The sequence below is a fragment of the Dreissena polymorpha genome, chromosome 2 (genome assembly GCF_020536995.1).
Source record: "Dreissena polymorpha isolate Duluth1 chromosome 2, UMN_Dpol_1.0, whole genome shotgun sequence".
NCBI lineage: Eukaryota > Metazoa > Mollusca > Bivalvia > Myida > Dreissenidae > Dreissena > Dreissena polymorpha.
Window position 1 is genome coordinate 119,342,349 of NC_068356.1, and position 18,632 is coordinate 119,360,980.

An 18,632-nucleotide genomic window follows, 5' to 3' on the forward strand; every position below is an offset into this window, starting at 1 on the left:
ATCAAGTTGGAAGTTGTCCCTGAAACTGCAACTATACGTAAACCCACTATGGTAAATGATATGTTTTTCATTCTCATTTCTCAAACATAGAACAATTGTTTATTTTTGGTATTGCATTTTTCTCAATCATAAAGAATATTTGGTGTATTTTTGTTTCTAGAACATGTGCATATGTTTTAACATTTGGATACAACAAACTTTATAGAAATGAAGTCACTACCTGTTGATGTCAATGCCATTAGTTTCAAGAATGTCTTTCACAGCATCCAGATCTTGATTCTCAACTGCATCAAACAGTGCTTGAAACAAACAAACCACAGATGTTGGGTTCAAATATTTGATGAATTGACTCACAATACAATTATAACTGACAGCAAATTAACAAGGAAATTGCTTAAAACTATACTTCAATGTTTTATTAATTTATAAAACTGTCATGAAGTGATCATAACAGATGATACTTTGACAAAAAATAAGGTTAAGTCAGCATTAATAATGTAAACTTTAATAAGGCATTGACAGTTCTATTCATTTGAGCTTCTCACTTGTGTAAGGGTTTATATGAGCCTCATTTGAGCTTCTCACTTGTGTAAGGGTTTATATGAGCCTCATTTGAGCTTCTCACTTGTGTAAGGGTTTATATGAGCCTCATTCTGCGAAAACTGGGCTTAATGCACGTGCATAAAGAGTCCTCCACTTTTTTGGAATTTTTGGTTTCAAGTAATTGCCTTCTAATGGAAAATCCAGTTTAGATGGAAAGTGACATCCCTGATAAGCCTTTGCAACCTTAACAGGCTAATCTAGGACAACCTTTTACACACATGAGTTAAGCCCCATTTTTGCTGAATGCTGCTAATAAAATCATGTTGGATACTAACAGCTACATCTCCAAGGTCGAAATAGGAACATGGCTTTTGCCTATATCCATACAGTCCAGCAATCCCACTTGGTTACCATAGTAATCTAGGTAGCAGTCCACACTCACACATCCTTCAAGTTTTATTATATCCCTTCCTCATGATATCAAAATCCTTTAAGTTCAATGAATAATTTTATGTCACATTCACACAGGTGCATGAAAGACACATTTACCACTGCAACAATGTCAAATCACTGACAGCCAAAGAATACCACAAAAGAAGTCTTTAAACCTCATTTCTTCTGTCTTTATTTGTACCCAGATGCAATCATTTCTTAACACTCAGCAATGATATTTTTGTCAGCAATTTTTTATCTGCATTTAATCCCACACAAACACAAATCCATAGCTCACTAGACAACTTTATCCTTCCCCAGACATTGCTCCTGATCGAAGCCTTTAAAATAAATGTCCCGAAAATAGTGGCTCATATCAGATAGTGGAATGGTTTCACAAAACACAAGAAAAAGGATCAGGTGCACACTCACTGAACAAAGACTTTCAAATTGTCCACACTTAAACTGGATTGGCTGTAGATCTTAAATTGACAAGACTCATACTACAGGTTTGTAAATTTGTAAAGACAGAGACCTTACTTGATAAATGATTAGTTCTCAGAGACCCTCAGGCATTTATCATCATTTACTTTAAGGCTGGTAAAAATGTTGCAATATTTTTATAAGATCTTATCATACCCATTGTCTGATAGCTTAAATATGGCGATCATTTAATCAACATCAAGAGTTTGTTGCAATCTCTTTGATAATTTAAGCTCAACTGTTGGAATAACAGAAATGAGCTTTAAGATTTAACAGATTTTATTGCCACCACAAGTTAAGATTTTGTAAAAATATTACATTTCGGTTGTTTATACATCTGGCCTTCTTGTATACAAACAATAAAATATTAAGCATTTAATATTGTAAAATTTGCTAGAAGACACATGCAATCTTCACATACAAAGTAATCCCAATAACACTAGAAACAACAACAAAAACCTTTGACTGAAAAATAACAATACTGAAAGAGAATGAAGTCATTTTTTGTTCAGTTTACTTAGACCATAAGTGTTTAGTGCATTTTGTGTCTCTTTGACCCCAAGACTTTCAATGCATTGAAACAACACAAAATAGGTAAAAATTCAACAAACTTTTCCATACCTATGATATCGTAGGTTTTGTACTCCTTGCTCAAGCGTTTTCTCTCCAGTTTCCCCGGTGACGAACTGCTTGTCTCTGAACTGCTGATGGACGGCCGCTTCTTGGGCGTTGCTGTTACAACCAACAATAACTACATTTCAACTTGCAACTTTTGCATCACTTAAACACCAAAACAACATTTTGCCCGAACGCACCACTGTTGATCTTTTTTTTTATTATGCCTTAATAAGGTTAACACCAATTTATCATCTGACAACCACCTGGTGGACGGACCGACCGACCGACCGACAGACCGACCGACATGAGCAAAGCAATATACCCCCTCTTCTTCGAAGGTGGGCATAAATATGTCTTCAAGATAAGGTAAATAATGTTCACAAATATGCTTCCAAAAGAAAAAGTGCCACTGATCAACAAAAAAAACAAATTATAGACTATTTGCAACTATTTCTAAAATAAATAAAATTTTGTACACTGGAAAATGGAATTTTAAAGCATGATTTTTTTTCTAAATACTTCATAATATACTGAATACAACAAAAAATGTGTTTTTAATAAACAGCTGGCAGAGTGATGACCTATTGGGTAATGAATGAGAGGGGAAAATGTGTACCAAGGGAATTCAAGTATTTTCGTACTTTGTATTTAAAATATTTATAATAAAAAAGTGTGCGTGTGAGTTTGCCCAGGAGAGACAGAATTTGTCCCATTGAAATTAAATAAAAGTTATATTGAAGTCAGATTTTTCCTTAAAAAAAACTGTTGTATGCAACTAAAGATGTCTTACATAGCGGTGTCCTGGGGGGTCTGCCTGGCGAGGGGTAGCCATTGTGTAGCAGTGAGCCCGGGTCACTAGGGGAGGCCCTCAGCCCCTCACGACTGCTGGGAATGTTCTGCAAGTTGTCGGACTCTGATGCAAACAACTTCATCATCCTGCCATCTCCACTGGAAAGGGACATATCATACACATTTACAATCAACACGGCTTGAAATGATATGGAGTGGGTCAAGTTGGTATCACCTTTTATTTCCTATAAATGACAGTTCTATACAGAGAAAGAGTATTTAATTTTATTTTTTTTAATGTTTGATTCATAAAATAAAGAAAAAAACGTTTACCTTTTAACATCATTTTAATGTCATTCCTATAACTAAATTACCAAAAATCTTCCATTAACATTAGCAATTTATGCAAAGGTTATGGACTAGTTTGATGTTTTCACTACTTCATTTTAGGCAGTTCATCCCAAGTTCAGAAGAAATATAAAACTTTAAAAACAACCACACACTATTTCACCTTTAACACCCTCATTAAAGTTTGATTTTTAGGTCAAAGCTTTGAAGCTATTATTCCCTAATATTGCACAAACCAAGTGGTTTTAGTAATAAACCATTGTGCTTATAAAATAAAATACCTTAACTGGCTATATTGGAAAGATCAATACAATTACCCAAATCGTTTCCTTTGTTCAAGGGTGGAAAACTTAAGAAACATTACTTTCCCAGCTATAACATTTGGGATGATTATATAGACTTTGTCAATCACAAGGTAAGTAACAAGACAGGTAACTGAAGGGATATTGTTTGCAGTGGACACAAATTTGAATTTGGCACAGTGCAAATATTTACAGACATTCTTTAAGATCTCCAACCCAATGGCTTAAGATGTTTGCTTGGCAAAATTCGACAATGAGGAATTCACAAGCAGCAGAAAGAATGTTTTATTAGAAAGATTAGTTACATTTCTGATATAGTGTATACTTTTATCAAGAAATTACCTGATGGAGTAAATTTAGTGACTGATTTGCATATTAGGATATGACCCTACTAAAGGCACAGAGATTAAACCCACCAGATTTCAAACCAATCTTAATCACATTTATGAAGTTAAATTTTAATCCTAAATTCCTGTCATGCCATATGAGGTTTAATAATAACTGATATAATAACATCTTCATCCTGAGAAAATAAATGGAATACAATATTTTCTTGAAACAAACAAAACTAAACCATTTTGATATTAGTTTTGGACATTGTTTTAAATAAGTAATAAGGATGTTGACAGATGTGGGTATTTGTAAATAAACAAGAGCAGGTAACTTGGCAATACTTTTATAAATCAAGTATGATGTGTGGATTTGATATAATTTTTACAAGGCAGGCCAAAGGACAACTTTATCCCCTACCCTAAGTCTTGAAACCTTCAAGTATGACCTTGACATTGAGGTAACATGACTACATGATGCCTCTCGCACAATATAAGTAAAAACAATTCATGAACCCTAGTGAAACAATATTGTAAATTGCATAACTGTCAACTTAGTCATAATTAAATGATTTGCTAACTTAATAACTTTTTTCTTTATGTTTTATTTTTATTTTTATAGAAAAACAGTATCATCAACAGACCAATAATAGTAATGACTTACGATTGCATCTGTGCACCATTCAGGCGATACATTTGCAAGGAAAATTTGCGACTGAACGACATTGTGGATAATCCATGCAGCAAAGTTGTATTATATACTATATGTATATTTCTATTTTATACCGACTATTTCTCTGTGGTTAAGGAACACTTTCTACTATAAATGTTTGTATAATCACTGCGTATTTCAGCTTTTAATTCAGATGAACATCCTAAAGTGAGGCTTTTGTGTTTGCATTATCCTTTTAAATATTCAAATGAATTGACAGAATAAAACATGCAATGTCCCTTGTATATTTTTTATATACAAGTCTTTTTAATTTGAAGATTTGTCTGAGCTTGTGTGGCTTTGACAAATTTACTTATAATATTTGTTAACATTATTGTTAAAATCCTTCATCCAGGCATAATATTGGAAACAAGTAATTTCAATACTGTATAACAAAGGTAGGAAGATTGAATACAACTTAGGTCTATTCAAAACAAAAACCTGAAGACAAAACAAAGCAAATAAAGAAGGAAGTTATGGTAAGTGGGCTAAGAAAATGATGCATGGAGATCATTTTGCTAATACTTGATATAAGCCACCAAATGCTAACATGGGTCTCATGCCATATGCGCCCATATTCTGAATGGTGGGTGAATAATTATTTTAAGCAAGGGCTGTTTGTAAAACGTGCATGCCCCCCATATGGGCTGTCAGTTGTAGTGGCAGCCATTGTGTGAATACGTTTTTTGTCACTGTGACCTTGACCTTTGACCTAGTGATCGAAAATCAATAGGGGTCATCTGCAAGTCATGATAAATGTACCTATGAAGTTTCATGATCCTAGGCCTAAGTATTCTTGAGTTATCACCCGGATACCATTTTACTGTTTCGAGTCACTGTGACCTTGACCTTTGACCTAGTGACCTGAAAATCAATAGGGGTCATCTGTCAGTCATGATCAATGTACCTATGAAGTTTCATGATCCTAGGCAGGTTTTGTTTTGGCCCGATTTTATAGCCGAAATTCTGTTATATTTCCAATCGCAAAAAGTATTCTTTTTCTTACCCAATTTTCACTTTTCTAAGTATAAAAAGGGCACATAATTCTGTCAAAGTGAACGCCAGAGTTATCTAACTTTGCCTGCCCAGTCCCCTCATGATAGTCAGTAAGTGTACCAAGTTTGAATGCAATAGCTTTGATACTTTATGAGAAAAGTGGACCGTTACACAAAACTTAACCAGACGCCGACGCCAAGGTGATGACAATAGCTCATAACTTTTTTTTCAAATGACTTTGACCTTTGACCTAGTGACCTGAAAATCAATAGGGGTCATCCGCGAGTCATGATCAATGTACCTATGAAGTTTCATGATCATAGGCATAAGCGTTTTTGAGTTATCATCCGGAAACCATTTTACTATTTTGGGTCATCTTGACCTTGACCTTTGACCAAGTGACCTGAAAATCAATAGAGGTCATCTGCGAGTCAAGATCAACATACCTATGAAGTTTCATGATCCTAGGCATAAGCGTTCTTGAGTTATCATCCGGAAACCATTTTACTATTTCGGGTCACCGTGACCTTGACCTTTGACCTAGTGACCTGAAAATCAATAGGGGTCATCTTCGAGTCATGATCAATGTACCTATGAAGTTTCATGATCCTAGGCATAAGCGTTCTTGAGTTATCATCCGGAAACCATTTTACTATTTCAGGTCACTGTGACCTTGACATTTGACCTAGTGACCTCAAAATCAATAGGGGTCATCTGCGAGTCATGATCAATGTACCTATGAAGTTTCATGATTCGCGGCCTAAGCGTTCTTGAGTTATCATCCGGAAACCATCTGGTGGAGGGACATACGGACGGACATACGGACCGACATGTGCAAAACAATATACCCCCTCTTCTTCGAAGGGGGGCATAAAAACTACTTGACGACTTTATAACACAAATCAAAATCATGTACAACACAATTTGGAACCACTGTGAAGTGCAACCACATCAAATCATACAGTAAATGGACTTCTTTTGCTGACAAAATTTTATTGATAGCAGACCCATTCAATTAATTAATGTTAACTATCTGACTTAAAAATAAATACTATAATATAAACTTTATATTTGAAAAATCCAAATAGTTTTATAAAATTTGTAACAGCTATACTACGTGTTCTCAAACTCACTTCCACTTGACGTGTAAGTTCCTTTGAAGTCAAGAGTACACTTACTATTGTCTTTTCTTTACATATTTTTTATATTAATATATCTGGTTATCTAAAAATTATTAAGAAAATTCACAATTACATCATGTGTGCTTTTACATGCATTCATGTATGTAATCAACTCTAAATGTTTTCAATAGTAGAAAGACATAATAATTATAGAATGCTACAAGCTGAGTTTGTCACATGTGAACATCTTATTGCCTTTTTGTAAAATTTAAACCAATGTGTGTGTATTTTCGTCGAGTCATTCAATTGTTTAAGAGAGCATACCAGTCTAGACTGACAGATCGGCCTCGTAGATTGAGATGGGAGGGGTCGGAGTGATGACTACTGGGCCGCTTCGAACTCCTGAAAATATAAATGTGCATCATTGAATTAAATTTATTTACATGTTTATGATTATGCCCAATACTAGAATGGCCATAATCATAACAGAGTTTTCAAATCCAGTGTCAACTTATCTAATGTGTTTGAATACCACGCATTTAAAAGGTCAATTATGCACACAAAAGAGGGTGTTTCAAATTAGTTTCGTATGATTTGATATTATTTACTGTCAATGATATAAATATCGTATTGGGAAGACACAATTTCAAAAATGTTTTGGTAAGAACATATTATCACAAATTATTTGTTGTTTAAAACGTAAAGAGCAAATTATGATTTCAAATTTTGAAGGTTATTTCCCACAAAACAAATGGTCACAAACAGAGCTATCCTTTGTATATGCTTATTTACCTGTTGAGTGTTTGATATGTGTGATACGGTACACTGTTTGATTCCAAACTACTTGCAGAGCCCATTTTTGGCAAACTGGAAGAGCCTAACTTTCCACCACTCATCAATACTCATAATACAGGCTCATTACAATAAATAATAGCAAATCTATCAACACAAGGATTGACAGGATGTATGCATATTCCAGTGGTAATGCAACATTTTTTACCGGTATTTATTTCATTATATCCTCCTTTATTCACTCACATCTTAACAGTTCCCTTTATACAAACTACTTAAATTTCAGTCAATTATTCTAAGATCGGATCCAAATCACACACAATTACTTTCCCACTTATGTGACCAGCAACTGTATAGATTTGTACTTCAAGTATATCAATAATTCATGGAATTCACAATTACAACCTACAGACATGCATCCATTGACAAATCCTTTGATAATTTAAAACCAATTCCAAGGTATTCATGCAATTTTACAGAACTAGAACACAATCAAAATCATCAATTTTTTCCAGTATCATACCCAAACAGTCCGTAAAATGGCCTTACCTAACGATTTTAAGCAATGTCTTTCACAGTATATCTCCGGTTGGATTTGTCAAAGATGTCCTAGTTTCTTTTATATAATCTAGCTCAAGTATCACAACTTAAATCTATGAGTGTTCAATGAGTGAAAGCATTCTTTAAAGCCATCACAGGTCACTGGCATTAACTGCTAAAGCCTGAAGATCATTTATTCCACTGGGCCAGTTGACATCACAATATTACTACATACAAGGTAACAAGGGTGCAGGAATGATGAATAAGTAAACTGATCTCCCTATCAGAGATCCTCTCTGAGATGAAAAGCCATCTAAAGTCTTGCATGAGAATGTCAACAATTGGGGGCAGTTGATGCAAGAGGGTTGTATCTCCATAATTACATTATACAAGATAGGATTGTTGGGCTCTAAGGCATCCCATCCTTAAAGCACAAATCAGACATGATTGGGCAGGTTAATCGAGTGATCAGGAATTTATAATTAAACAAAATCACTGACAATGAGGATGATTTTGGCTGTTCATGCAGTTAAGAATGATAGCTATCTATAAACACACAATGTACCACCCCTGTTGATTGGTTTTTATTATTCAGCCATTAAGTCACAGTGATTATGACTAAGTGCATGTTTACTATCCAAATAGGACAATGTTTACAGACTTTTTAACAGAAAGTTGATGAAATATATGCAATAATGTCTCAGTGTTGCATTCCCCAATCGTTAATTATCGTGTCGGGATTTGATTTTATCTAAAAAGATAACATCTTTGAAAGAATAAAGTAGATACCACAATATATATATATATATATATATATATATATATATATAAAGTATTCCTTGATTAACAACAACTCTTTACAAACCTGTTTACACTTTTCCTTTTGAGCATTAAGTCACACACAATTTTTAATAAGCAACCCAAATGAACAACAACCTTATCAAAATTAATCCTTAAACCATTCTTTAACATTCATTGATTTTATTCACAACATTTTAATCCAATTAATACGAAAGATGACAATCTAAAAATGTTAATCTTGAAACATAATCCGGTTATGTGAAAGCCCAAGTACCAAAAATAAGTAAACACACACTAACCAGTGTTGTATAGTTAAAGAAACCTAATCAACCTCAAATATCTCAAAAATCACCTGGCTTCTTTGGCGGCAGTGAAAGTTGAGTATTTTGTTTGTAAACTTTAGAAGAGGGCGTAATCTTTCAGAAATCGGAAACTCTTTGTGTGAACTGATAAAAATGGTCACCCTATTAAACCTTTTGAGAGGTTCTAGAATAAAATCATGTAAATCAATCATGAGGAAATAAAAGACAACATTAATCACACAAACAAGTGGTTGGCAGTTACGCAAAGCTATCCTAAAGCATCAGCTCATTGACATGAAATTTAGATCATTTGTAGCAAATAACATTTCCAAAAGACATACTTATTAAAAAAATTATTGTGCAATAAATAATTAGACCAAAGAAGTGCCATTACCTTCAAATGACACTGACAACTGTTATATTGGCATTACAATAGGGGCCTTCTGTGAAAGACAGTTCAAAAGGCCGCTTTTTTGTGTGAACTAATCACTTTGCTTATGCTTACATTGATGTAATTATTCAAGCAGTTTACAAAAGCATCATGACATCTTTAATTTTTGTGTCAGTGTCATGCAAGCATAAAGTGGATTGAACAATTTAAATATCACTATGAATATTACTATTTTCTTTTATCTTATTATACTAGCAGCAAAATCCTCTGGCGTAATCTTAAAAAACTGACAAAAAAACAATCTTTTTCAGTTTCATCAGCTAATTAACATGCAATTCAGTTGACGTCTAAGTAAAATAATGTTAATCATATGTCAGCTGGTATCAGAATATAATAAACACCTATGGTATTATTTACTAATATCACTTTTCTATGGACTCTGATGATTCTTGCAAAACAACAACAGAATGATTGAAAGTTGTATGACTTTTTTTTATAACAAACTCTTTTTGCCACAAATGACAAATGATTTCAATGTTTAATTTTACTGTTACAATATTTGAGAAGTTTCTAGTAGGGTAGAAGCAGTATCTTTATTCAAAAATGTTATAATTCTGTTCTTACCTGGATCTCCTTGAGAACATATCTACTGTTAATGTTATCTCCAATTAAGTTTTTATTACTGATACAACGATTAAAACCTAATTAATTTGATCAACCTCAATAAATAGCTAACGCTTAACAAAGCCTTTAATGTATTTTAAGATGAGTGGCCGAGACAGGTTTACTATATTTGATGACACCAGTTGTAGGGGTTAAATATTTTTCAAAGCCATCGTTTAAGATGTGCTTTGATTTGATCAACCTATGAATTTCATGACAACTTTTTGTATGGTCGACGGATCAATTTAATGCTTAAAGATAATTCAATAGTCCATTAGGCAAGCACTTTACAGACAAAAGACCTCAAAATATGACCGTGGTCTGTTAAAAAGATCTAAATATAACATGCAAACAAATAAATATTCATGTGTAACCAAAATGCTATTTTGAGGCTTATGGCAAGAATTGAATATTAAACTTCATTTTTGCAAAGGATAAATAAATCAATATTACTGATTCTATATTAATTCAATATTCTCTTTTTTTAAATTTGAAACCCAGGCATGTTGAGATAACAAAAGGTTAAAGAAAAACAGCAATTGTGTGTTTCATGTTTCTATTTGAATAATGTCACAATAAAACTGGAAATCATATTTCCATGACAACAACAATAACATAATTTTATTTAATTTCTATATTTGATTTTTGTTTATATACAGGTAGCATGTTTCATCTTTGTCCGAACTATTTAAACAATCAGATTGGCACAATTAAAACAATTATTTACAGCAACATTGCAGTGTCATTCATATTACATCCTTAACATTCCATGAACATGCTCATCCTCAAGCAAGCTATCAGTGAGAGCTATCAGTGTATTCATGGAACAAGTTTCTGCAACTTTCAGTGAAGCCCAGGGGACAGTTTTCTTAAGATATGCTGCTGGAAACAGCTGAGCCTTTAGTCTGATGGAGGATTGAAATTAACCCAAAAAGGAAATGTCCCATATGTCAGGAAACATCGAAACATATTCTTCCAAAGTCGGTTAATAGTCAGCTGTGTTTTAACTACCAACATTGAGCAAACAGAAAGGCAACAAAAACTCGACATTAATGCAAGTGGAGAGACATACTGCTGAAACCATTTTTAGACCATGACGTAATTATAAAGGCAGATGTAGTGAAAAAGCAAGTAATTTAGGTTTTAGCCTGAATCAAACTATTGATAATGTCAGAATTACATTAAGTTTTATACATTTTGAAAGATAAAGAAGTGTTGTCAAAACTTAAACTACAAATGGCTATATTTTTGTTGGACATTGTACTTTTTTACGTTTGAGTTCTAAAGAACTAGAAATACTAAAATTAGCTATGATACCTCAATAATGTAATGCAACAATTAATAACCAATTACTTAATAATTTCCAGGCTAATGAAATGACTGAACACCTTTTTGTGACACATAAAACATAAGATACACTAAAACAATAAGAACAATCTAATACATACTTCTATCTTAAAATATTCGTAAGAACAATGTCTAAATTATACTACTCAGCTTACTATAACTAATGGTACTTACTTTCGATCGTCAGCATTTCGTGTGATGTTCTGAAAACAGAAGACAAGTGTTTAACAGCAGGATTTATCATTCAATCAAAGCAAAAACTAGATGAACATAATTGGTTATATGAGGATTTAATTTTACCTTTTTAGGAATCCCCATTTGTACAACTAATTAATTTAAGTCCTCTCACATAATGTACTGGTTATCATGGAATGAAGCAACTTAAAAAAAGCACTTTCACAAACATACAGCTTTATGAGACTGCAATGAAAGAAATTTACAGTATTTACAACATTGTCAAAGTAGAAAACATGTTATTAATCTTACAGTTTGTGTTCAAGTTTTTCATAGGTGAATGCACACACAATGTGGCCAACGCCTCGGTGGAAACTTAATGATTTGTATGAGGGAGCTGATTTTATCATCAGAAAATAGTATTGTTGCATTTAACTAACATATGTGACAACATTATGGCTCTACAATTGTCAGGTTAACCAAATAATGTGATCCGATGAAGGCAAAAGACTTTTGATCAAAGCTTGACTGATTTATATCCATGAATAATCAAGAAATAGATGACTAAAGAAGATAGCATTTTGGTATTTACCGTAAAAATAACTACCTCATGACTGGATAATAAGCACTGTAATCAGAGAACTTTAAAAAAGTCATCAAACTTGGACATAATTTTGTGATTTTCTTACACAAAACCGTTCATATTTTACTATAAAGTGATTGTGTTTTTTATCATTTTTACTGCATTTTAAACTGTGTTCATTCATGCATTGATACGGTTTCATTTGTAGGGGATTTAACAAAATCTAAATTAACGTCCTGTTTTCTGGTAAAACAAAAAAAACGTCGGAGACGGGTGATGCTCCCCAAATTTCTTTTTGGTCACAATATTGCACTTAATATTCAGTTAAAAGGAAACATCTAGTAGTTGGGGGATAAGAATTGCACTATATGTACAGTTAATGGACAATTTCAAAGGGCCATAACTCTGTGAAAAATCATCTGACCAGAACTAACTGATACTGTAAAACCATTAAATTTCGTGTGGTACAAATTTTCGTGGATTTCGTTGGTCCACTGTACCACGAATTCAAGTACCAACGATTATTTATAAAAAAATTATCCGAAATCTGTCATTTCCGAATGTCATTTCCGACATTTTCTTTTGTTGTCGGTTATCCGAGATATTTGTTTTTTTGTATTAATTACTTCACTTCAGTAGGTAACATTACACAATTTCTTGATTAATTAAAATATTTCAGAATTGAAAATGTTTTCTTCCACTGAATCGTTAGCGACCTGTGTCAATAATGCTTCAGTCATAGACTGAGCCTTTGCAAGGTCGGCAATCCTGCTATAGTAGGGGAACGTGTCTGAACTGTTTCCGTTTTCAACCATTTTGAAAGAGACATTGTTTGATTGAGATATGCTAGTCAATACAATATGTTGTTTTCTTGATAAGTGTTTGGTTAATAATACTTTTTTACGTGACGACGTCAAATTAACTGTTTGCAGATTTATCACATATGTTAATTAGTGCCAATTAAAGTTAAACGAGATATAACGGTTTTCACACATGTATTTTGGGGACCTTATTACTCAATTGTTACCACTAGGGGACCGATTGCACTGAGAATTGCAAATATTGTCAAAACAACATTGATGGCAATTAGCGAGCAGGGACCCACATGTGCGCTGCTTTATTGATCTTTTCGACAATTATCGGCATTCGGCAACACTTTCATGATTCAGTGCACATTAACCTCAAGTATTGCTGTCAACACAGATTAGCAGATTATGCTTCGTTATTACCCTGGTTGTTTTAATAAAAGTTTAATTATTATGACGGTCAGTATTTCCAAAAAATTTGAAATCCACGAAATTACGTGTCAACGAATTAGTTGATTTTTATTAAACCATGAAATTTCATACCGACGAATATCTATATGTTTACAGTAATATGCACATCTCCTCTTTGTAGTGAAGCTTCCCATAAAGTTTCATTGAATTCCAGTCATTAATTGCTGAGAAAAAGCCCGGACAAAAATTGTGCATGGACAGACGGACACACGCACGGACAGACGAAGCGGCGACTATATGCTCCCCCGTAAAATTTTTTTGGGGGAGCATAATAAATTAAGATGATGCAATTATATATGCATTTTTTTTTTTTACTTAGAATATGTCAACATTTATAAATACAACATGCCAGAAATGCATATAATGAATGAAAAAACACAGTTTATTCCAAGATTGATGTCTCACATAATTATGTGTTCAATTGTATTAATACCATGGCTAGAATGTCCTGCTAAATTACTTTACATTGCAATCAATTTTTTAAATCAGATGTACTTCCGTACTACAAAATCAACCTAACAGCCATAGATACAGGTACACATTTTATGTAAATTGAAGGGAGACTACGATGTTATTACTAAAACTTACTGGGAAGAGTTTCTGTTCTTATACTTCTCTTTTACATGAAGCAATTTTCTATCAGATTGAAGAAGTTGTGACCTCGAAGATTTTGATAAATCAATATTTCAACCTATTTCAACCTATACTGTAAGTGTTAAGTGAATAATAGAAATTTGAAGTCAAAAGAGGAGTTTTATCCACTCATATTTCAATACCTCCTCATACAATAAGATACACAATCTCGAGTATCTATAAAATTGGGCCAATGTTGATTCTAGAAGGTTAGACCAGACATTTTGAATGACTATCTTTAACACAAATAGTAGAAAAACAAACTTAATATCAGATAGGCATTTCACCATATTGTGCACTAGTTTTCACATAAACATTATCAGTACATTATCAAAACTATCCATCTAGTAAAAAGCCCACAAACGTTCATTTCATATTGAGTAATATACTATACTTTCAATGTATCAATTCTGCTAGGAAATATGCAGCATCACTAAATGTATAATATTTAATATTGCTACAACACTCCATTTATGACATTTTCTACAGAATAATTGTTAGCTGTTTTTAAGCATCTTCAATCTTCAATCATCAATAAAACAAGTTTCAGTTCTTGTAGAAGCTCTAGTTTACAAGATAAAAACAATGGATAACAGCAACTGCTTGGAGAAATGCAAACAAAACCCTGATAACTGGACAAACCCCTGATGTTGTAAATGTCTGAGGACAGCAAATACCAACGCCACTTTGATAGAACAGATAACTTGGATATGGTAGAAAGTATGTAGAAACCATTCCTTTGTAAATTGTCTCTCAGTTCATACCTAGCAACCGGACTGATAATGTGTTAATGAGAAAACTTAGTTGAAGACTATCAAATCTTCTCAAACAACTAAACAATGAAATGACTCACACACAATTAATTGCTTGTTTAATGCCCTATTCAGGATCATTTCATTTTAAGTCATATGATCTCTGAGTTCATTGAAATGATTGTCACCATCCATTTTTTTCTAAACTTTCAGAATTACAAAATTATTAAAGATTGCTATTTCCAGCATTACCAAGAAGTAAATTCATTTACTGAGCTATAAATATAGGCAAGGCTTTATTGTCTCATTAGGGACAGGGTAGATCCTGACCTTGTCACATGAATGCGCAGGCTTGTCTGTAGCTAGACTGGATGCATATAACATAAGCTCCATTTTCACATGACATGGCTCATTGTGCATCTGAGTAATTCAGGCATAAAACAGCAAAGCGCAGGTATAATATTTGAAGGTCTCTGGATTTAATGTTCAAAAAAGTATGTGAATTACATACCCCTGTACAAATTAATCTTGTTTTTGTATTAAACACAAGCAAACATGTCAAACTACTATGAATCTGCAGTCATTCAATTTAGGAAGTTTATAAACAAAATGTGTCTTACAAAAAGGGCAGATGAATATCTATGATTTAAGATGATTCAGCTGGAACTTAAGAAGTTCCATCAATACAATAGAAAAACTTTTTTAAATCATATTAACCCATTTATGCCTAGCGTCTAGAAAAAAGGCCTTGGCAAACAGCGTAGACCCAGATGAGACGCCGCATAATGCAGCGTCTCATCAGGGTCTGCGCTGTTTGCTTAAAGGAATTTCTGTAAGAAATATTCTAAATATAATAATAAAATGTACTAGACATCCCTAATTTTGGAAATAAATAGATAAAATTTAGAAGGATTGGAGAGTCCCCTAGACATAAATGGGTTAATACATCTAACCACCTCTGCTGCACTTTCCTAATGCAAGTATGAATTTTTAAATTATAAACAAATGCTTAACTTCTGTACATCTAATACAACCATTTTATATATACAATTATATTGTAGTGTATTCCAGCATTCGCTCTGAAAGGGCAAGAGTAATTTGTAATTTCTAATAGACAATTTGGCATTTGGTTTTGGAAAAAAACTCTGTTATGTCTCCCAAATAGTACTCAATTCTCTATATCGATAAAGATATACTAGACAAGAAACAGTCTGACCTTTGAACACCAATGTTGACATTGACCATAACAATAAGAGGTTGATTCTTGTCAAAAACGCATCTTCTGATGCCATTAGGAATTGCATCAATGTCAAAGGTACTTTTACCCTTTGCATGCTGGGAAATTTGTGGTCTGCCTAAATATGTTGTCAGCTGAATTTCTAAAATTAGCATTTTCTTTGATTTATTTTCAAAAAATACTATCAGAATAGCAAACAGTTTGGATCCTAATGAGACGCCACATTTTGTGGCATCTCATCTGGATCCAAACTGTTTGCAAAGGCCTTCAAAATTCGGTTCCAGCACTGAAAGAGTTCAGTTATGACTGGGAAACAAAATATGTACATATAACCCCTTTACAACTTAGACACATATTTTGAGGCATTTGTAGTCCCTTAGAAAGATAAATTTATTTAAAGACCTTTTTGAATAGATTTTAGGTTTAAAGGCGGCATTTCAAACCCTTAGATACTGATGAGCAGCAAACAGCATAAAACCTGTATAGACTGCGAGTTACTTGCATGCTGTTCTGGTTTTATGCTGTTTGCACATAGCCATTTTCACTTTGCTTCTGAGTGGAAAATAGTTAAGGTCTAAGTCTTACAATGGTAAACATTTGTGCAAAATTTAAATTCTCTTTATGCATAAAAAATTATTTTCCAGGATATGATGAAACCTTTGAGTTTTTAGTGCAACCTTGGCCATTGACATAGAAGAATGGTTCTTGCGGACAACAAATTGTCTCAATATGTTGATACGTAATGTCCATTTAAGTTGAAATTACATTATTACAAATAAAATTAACAGCAGGATAAAAAAATATACTTTATATCCATACTAGGAAAATGCATAAACTTTAAGTGTCCACTAGCTATGCCCTTGACTTTAAAGAAGACCACAATTGGTTTTGCGAGCAACACATCTCAATAAATTGATAATTTATTTCAAAATATCATCAAGCATAATAATATTATTTAGCCGGATATGAAAATATACTTCCATTTCATCCATAGAAAAAATATCCATTCAATTATAGTCTATTGTGACCTTGACCTTGAAACAAACTCCATTCTAGTTCCAAATAAATGCCCGTTAAAATAACGATCATTAATTCGATTATATGACTCTGACCTTTCAAAAAGCTTCAGTTGTTCCTATTACACGTATCTTGATATAGTGACAATTAATGCCAATATATCTCAAAATCTTGCCATGCATCATACACTTGTTAGCTGCAACATAATATTGACAGACCTAGTGACCCAGTAATAGCAGCTCTTCTTATGTCTCCAAACCACTATGAACAGAAGAAAAAATAACAACGCATAGACATAGACCAAACCCGAGCATCATTGTAATTATACCAAGATTTAACTCAGAATGTAAAGGGTTTTCCCTATACTACATCAACTTCAAAATACGTTATGTACATACAAGTATCTTAATTGTTAAAGCTTCCATTACACAGTGTCCCTTCAACTGGGATTTTCTATGTTATGTTATCTACTGTTTGTTTGGCATGCACACGGTTTATCAATAAGAAATGAATAACCACCAACATAATATTGATTATTCTGTCAACAATACTAGAACATTCTTCTGTTAAAATTCTGACACTAACAAAACAACGCAACATAGACAAAACATATGCTTTGCAAATCTATCATTTACAAAACACTCAAGAAACATGCAGACCATCTGTCTTCAAATATGCACAATCGATTCATTTTACAAAGGGAAACTGCAAAAAATAATTTGTCTGATTTTTGTAAGCATTGTTTAATAATACGCACAACTTGCCTCCTCACAATGAAGAAATCAGCTGGGGTTTGTTTTAAGGATACATAACACTTCTTTATGGCTCCTGCAAAGTTCATTTGCAAGAATTTATTGTTTCCTGTCAAACAAAGAATTAGTTGAAGAATTCCTTGATACCCATGTAAGATGTAGATTACAAAGGCATGCTCAACATAGGAAACCTAAGCTGCCTTTTAACAAGAATCAAACACATTTCTGAGATACCAATTGTAATTGCCAACAACAACAAAACCATTCTGTCAATGCCAATGGCAAAAATTGTGATTTATTAAATGGCTCAATTATGTCCAATTAAAGTCATTGACATATTTTGAAAGCAATATGGAAACATTATGTATAAACCCAATTCATACATTATATATCAATGTAATTTAATAGTGGTTTTTATTATTCAGAAGGTTGATTCCATTAATAATTGCTGACTGACTGAGGAAACACATTTTGTATGTGTGACATAAATGTATTTTAACATTGATTTAGATTTAACCCATTTATGCCTAGCTTCTAGAAAAAAGGCCTTGGCCAGGCCTTTTCCGCTCCATTTTGGGAAAACGCCACACTGGAATTTTGGGAATTTCGCGTCGTGAAAAAAAACATTTCGGGAAAAAAATAAATCGCAAAACTGGCTCAGTTGGGAAAAATATTCGCATGTAAATAGTGTTTCTTAT

The 18,632-nt window shown here is 33.1% G+C and overlaps 1 protein-coding gene across 11 annotated transcripts in view; it reads right to left on the reverse strand.

Moving 5' to 3' along the window:
- LOC127868725 (ankyrin repeat and fibronectin type-III domain-containing protein 1-like) overlaps positions 1-18,632 on the reverse strand; it is a 198,806-nt gene that overhangs the window by 14,317 nt on the left and 165,857 nt on the right. For all 11 annotated transcript variants that reach the window (XM_052410729.1, XM_052410733.1, XM_052410731.1 and 8 more), the window contains 5 exons: positions 11,684-11,712; positions 6,998-7,075; positions 2,867-3,024; positions 2,080-2,190; positions 221-299 (listed from right to left, as the gene is read on the reverse strand). In XM_052410729.1, the coding sequence (XP_052266689.1) occupies positions 221-299; positions 2,080-2,190; positions 2,867-3,024; positions 6,998-7,075; positions 11,684-11,712 (455 nt within the window). The remainder of the gene's footprint in view (positions 1-220; positions 300-2,079; positions 2,191-2,866; positions 3,025-6,997; positions 7,076-11,683; positions 11,713-18,632) is intronic.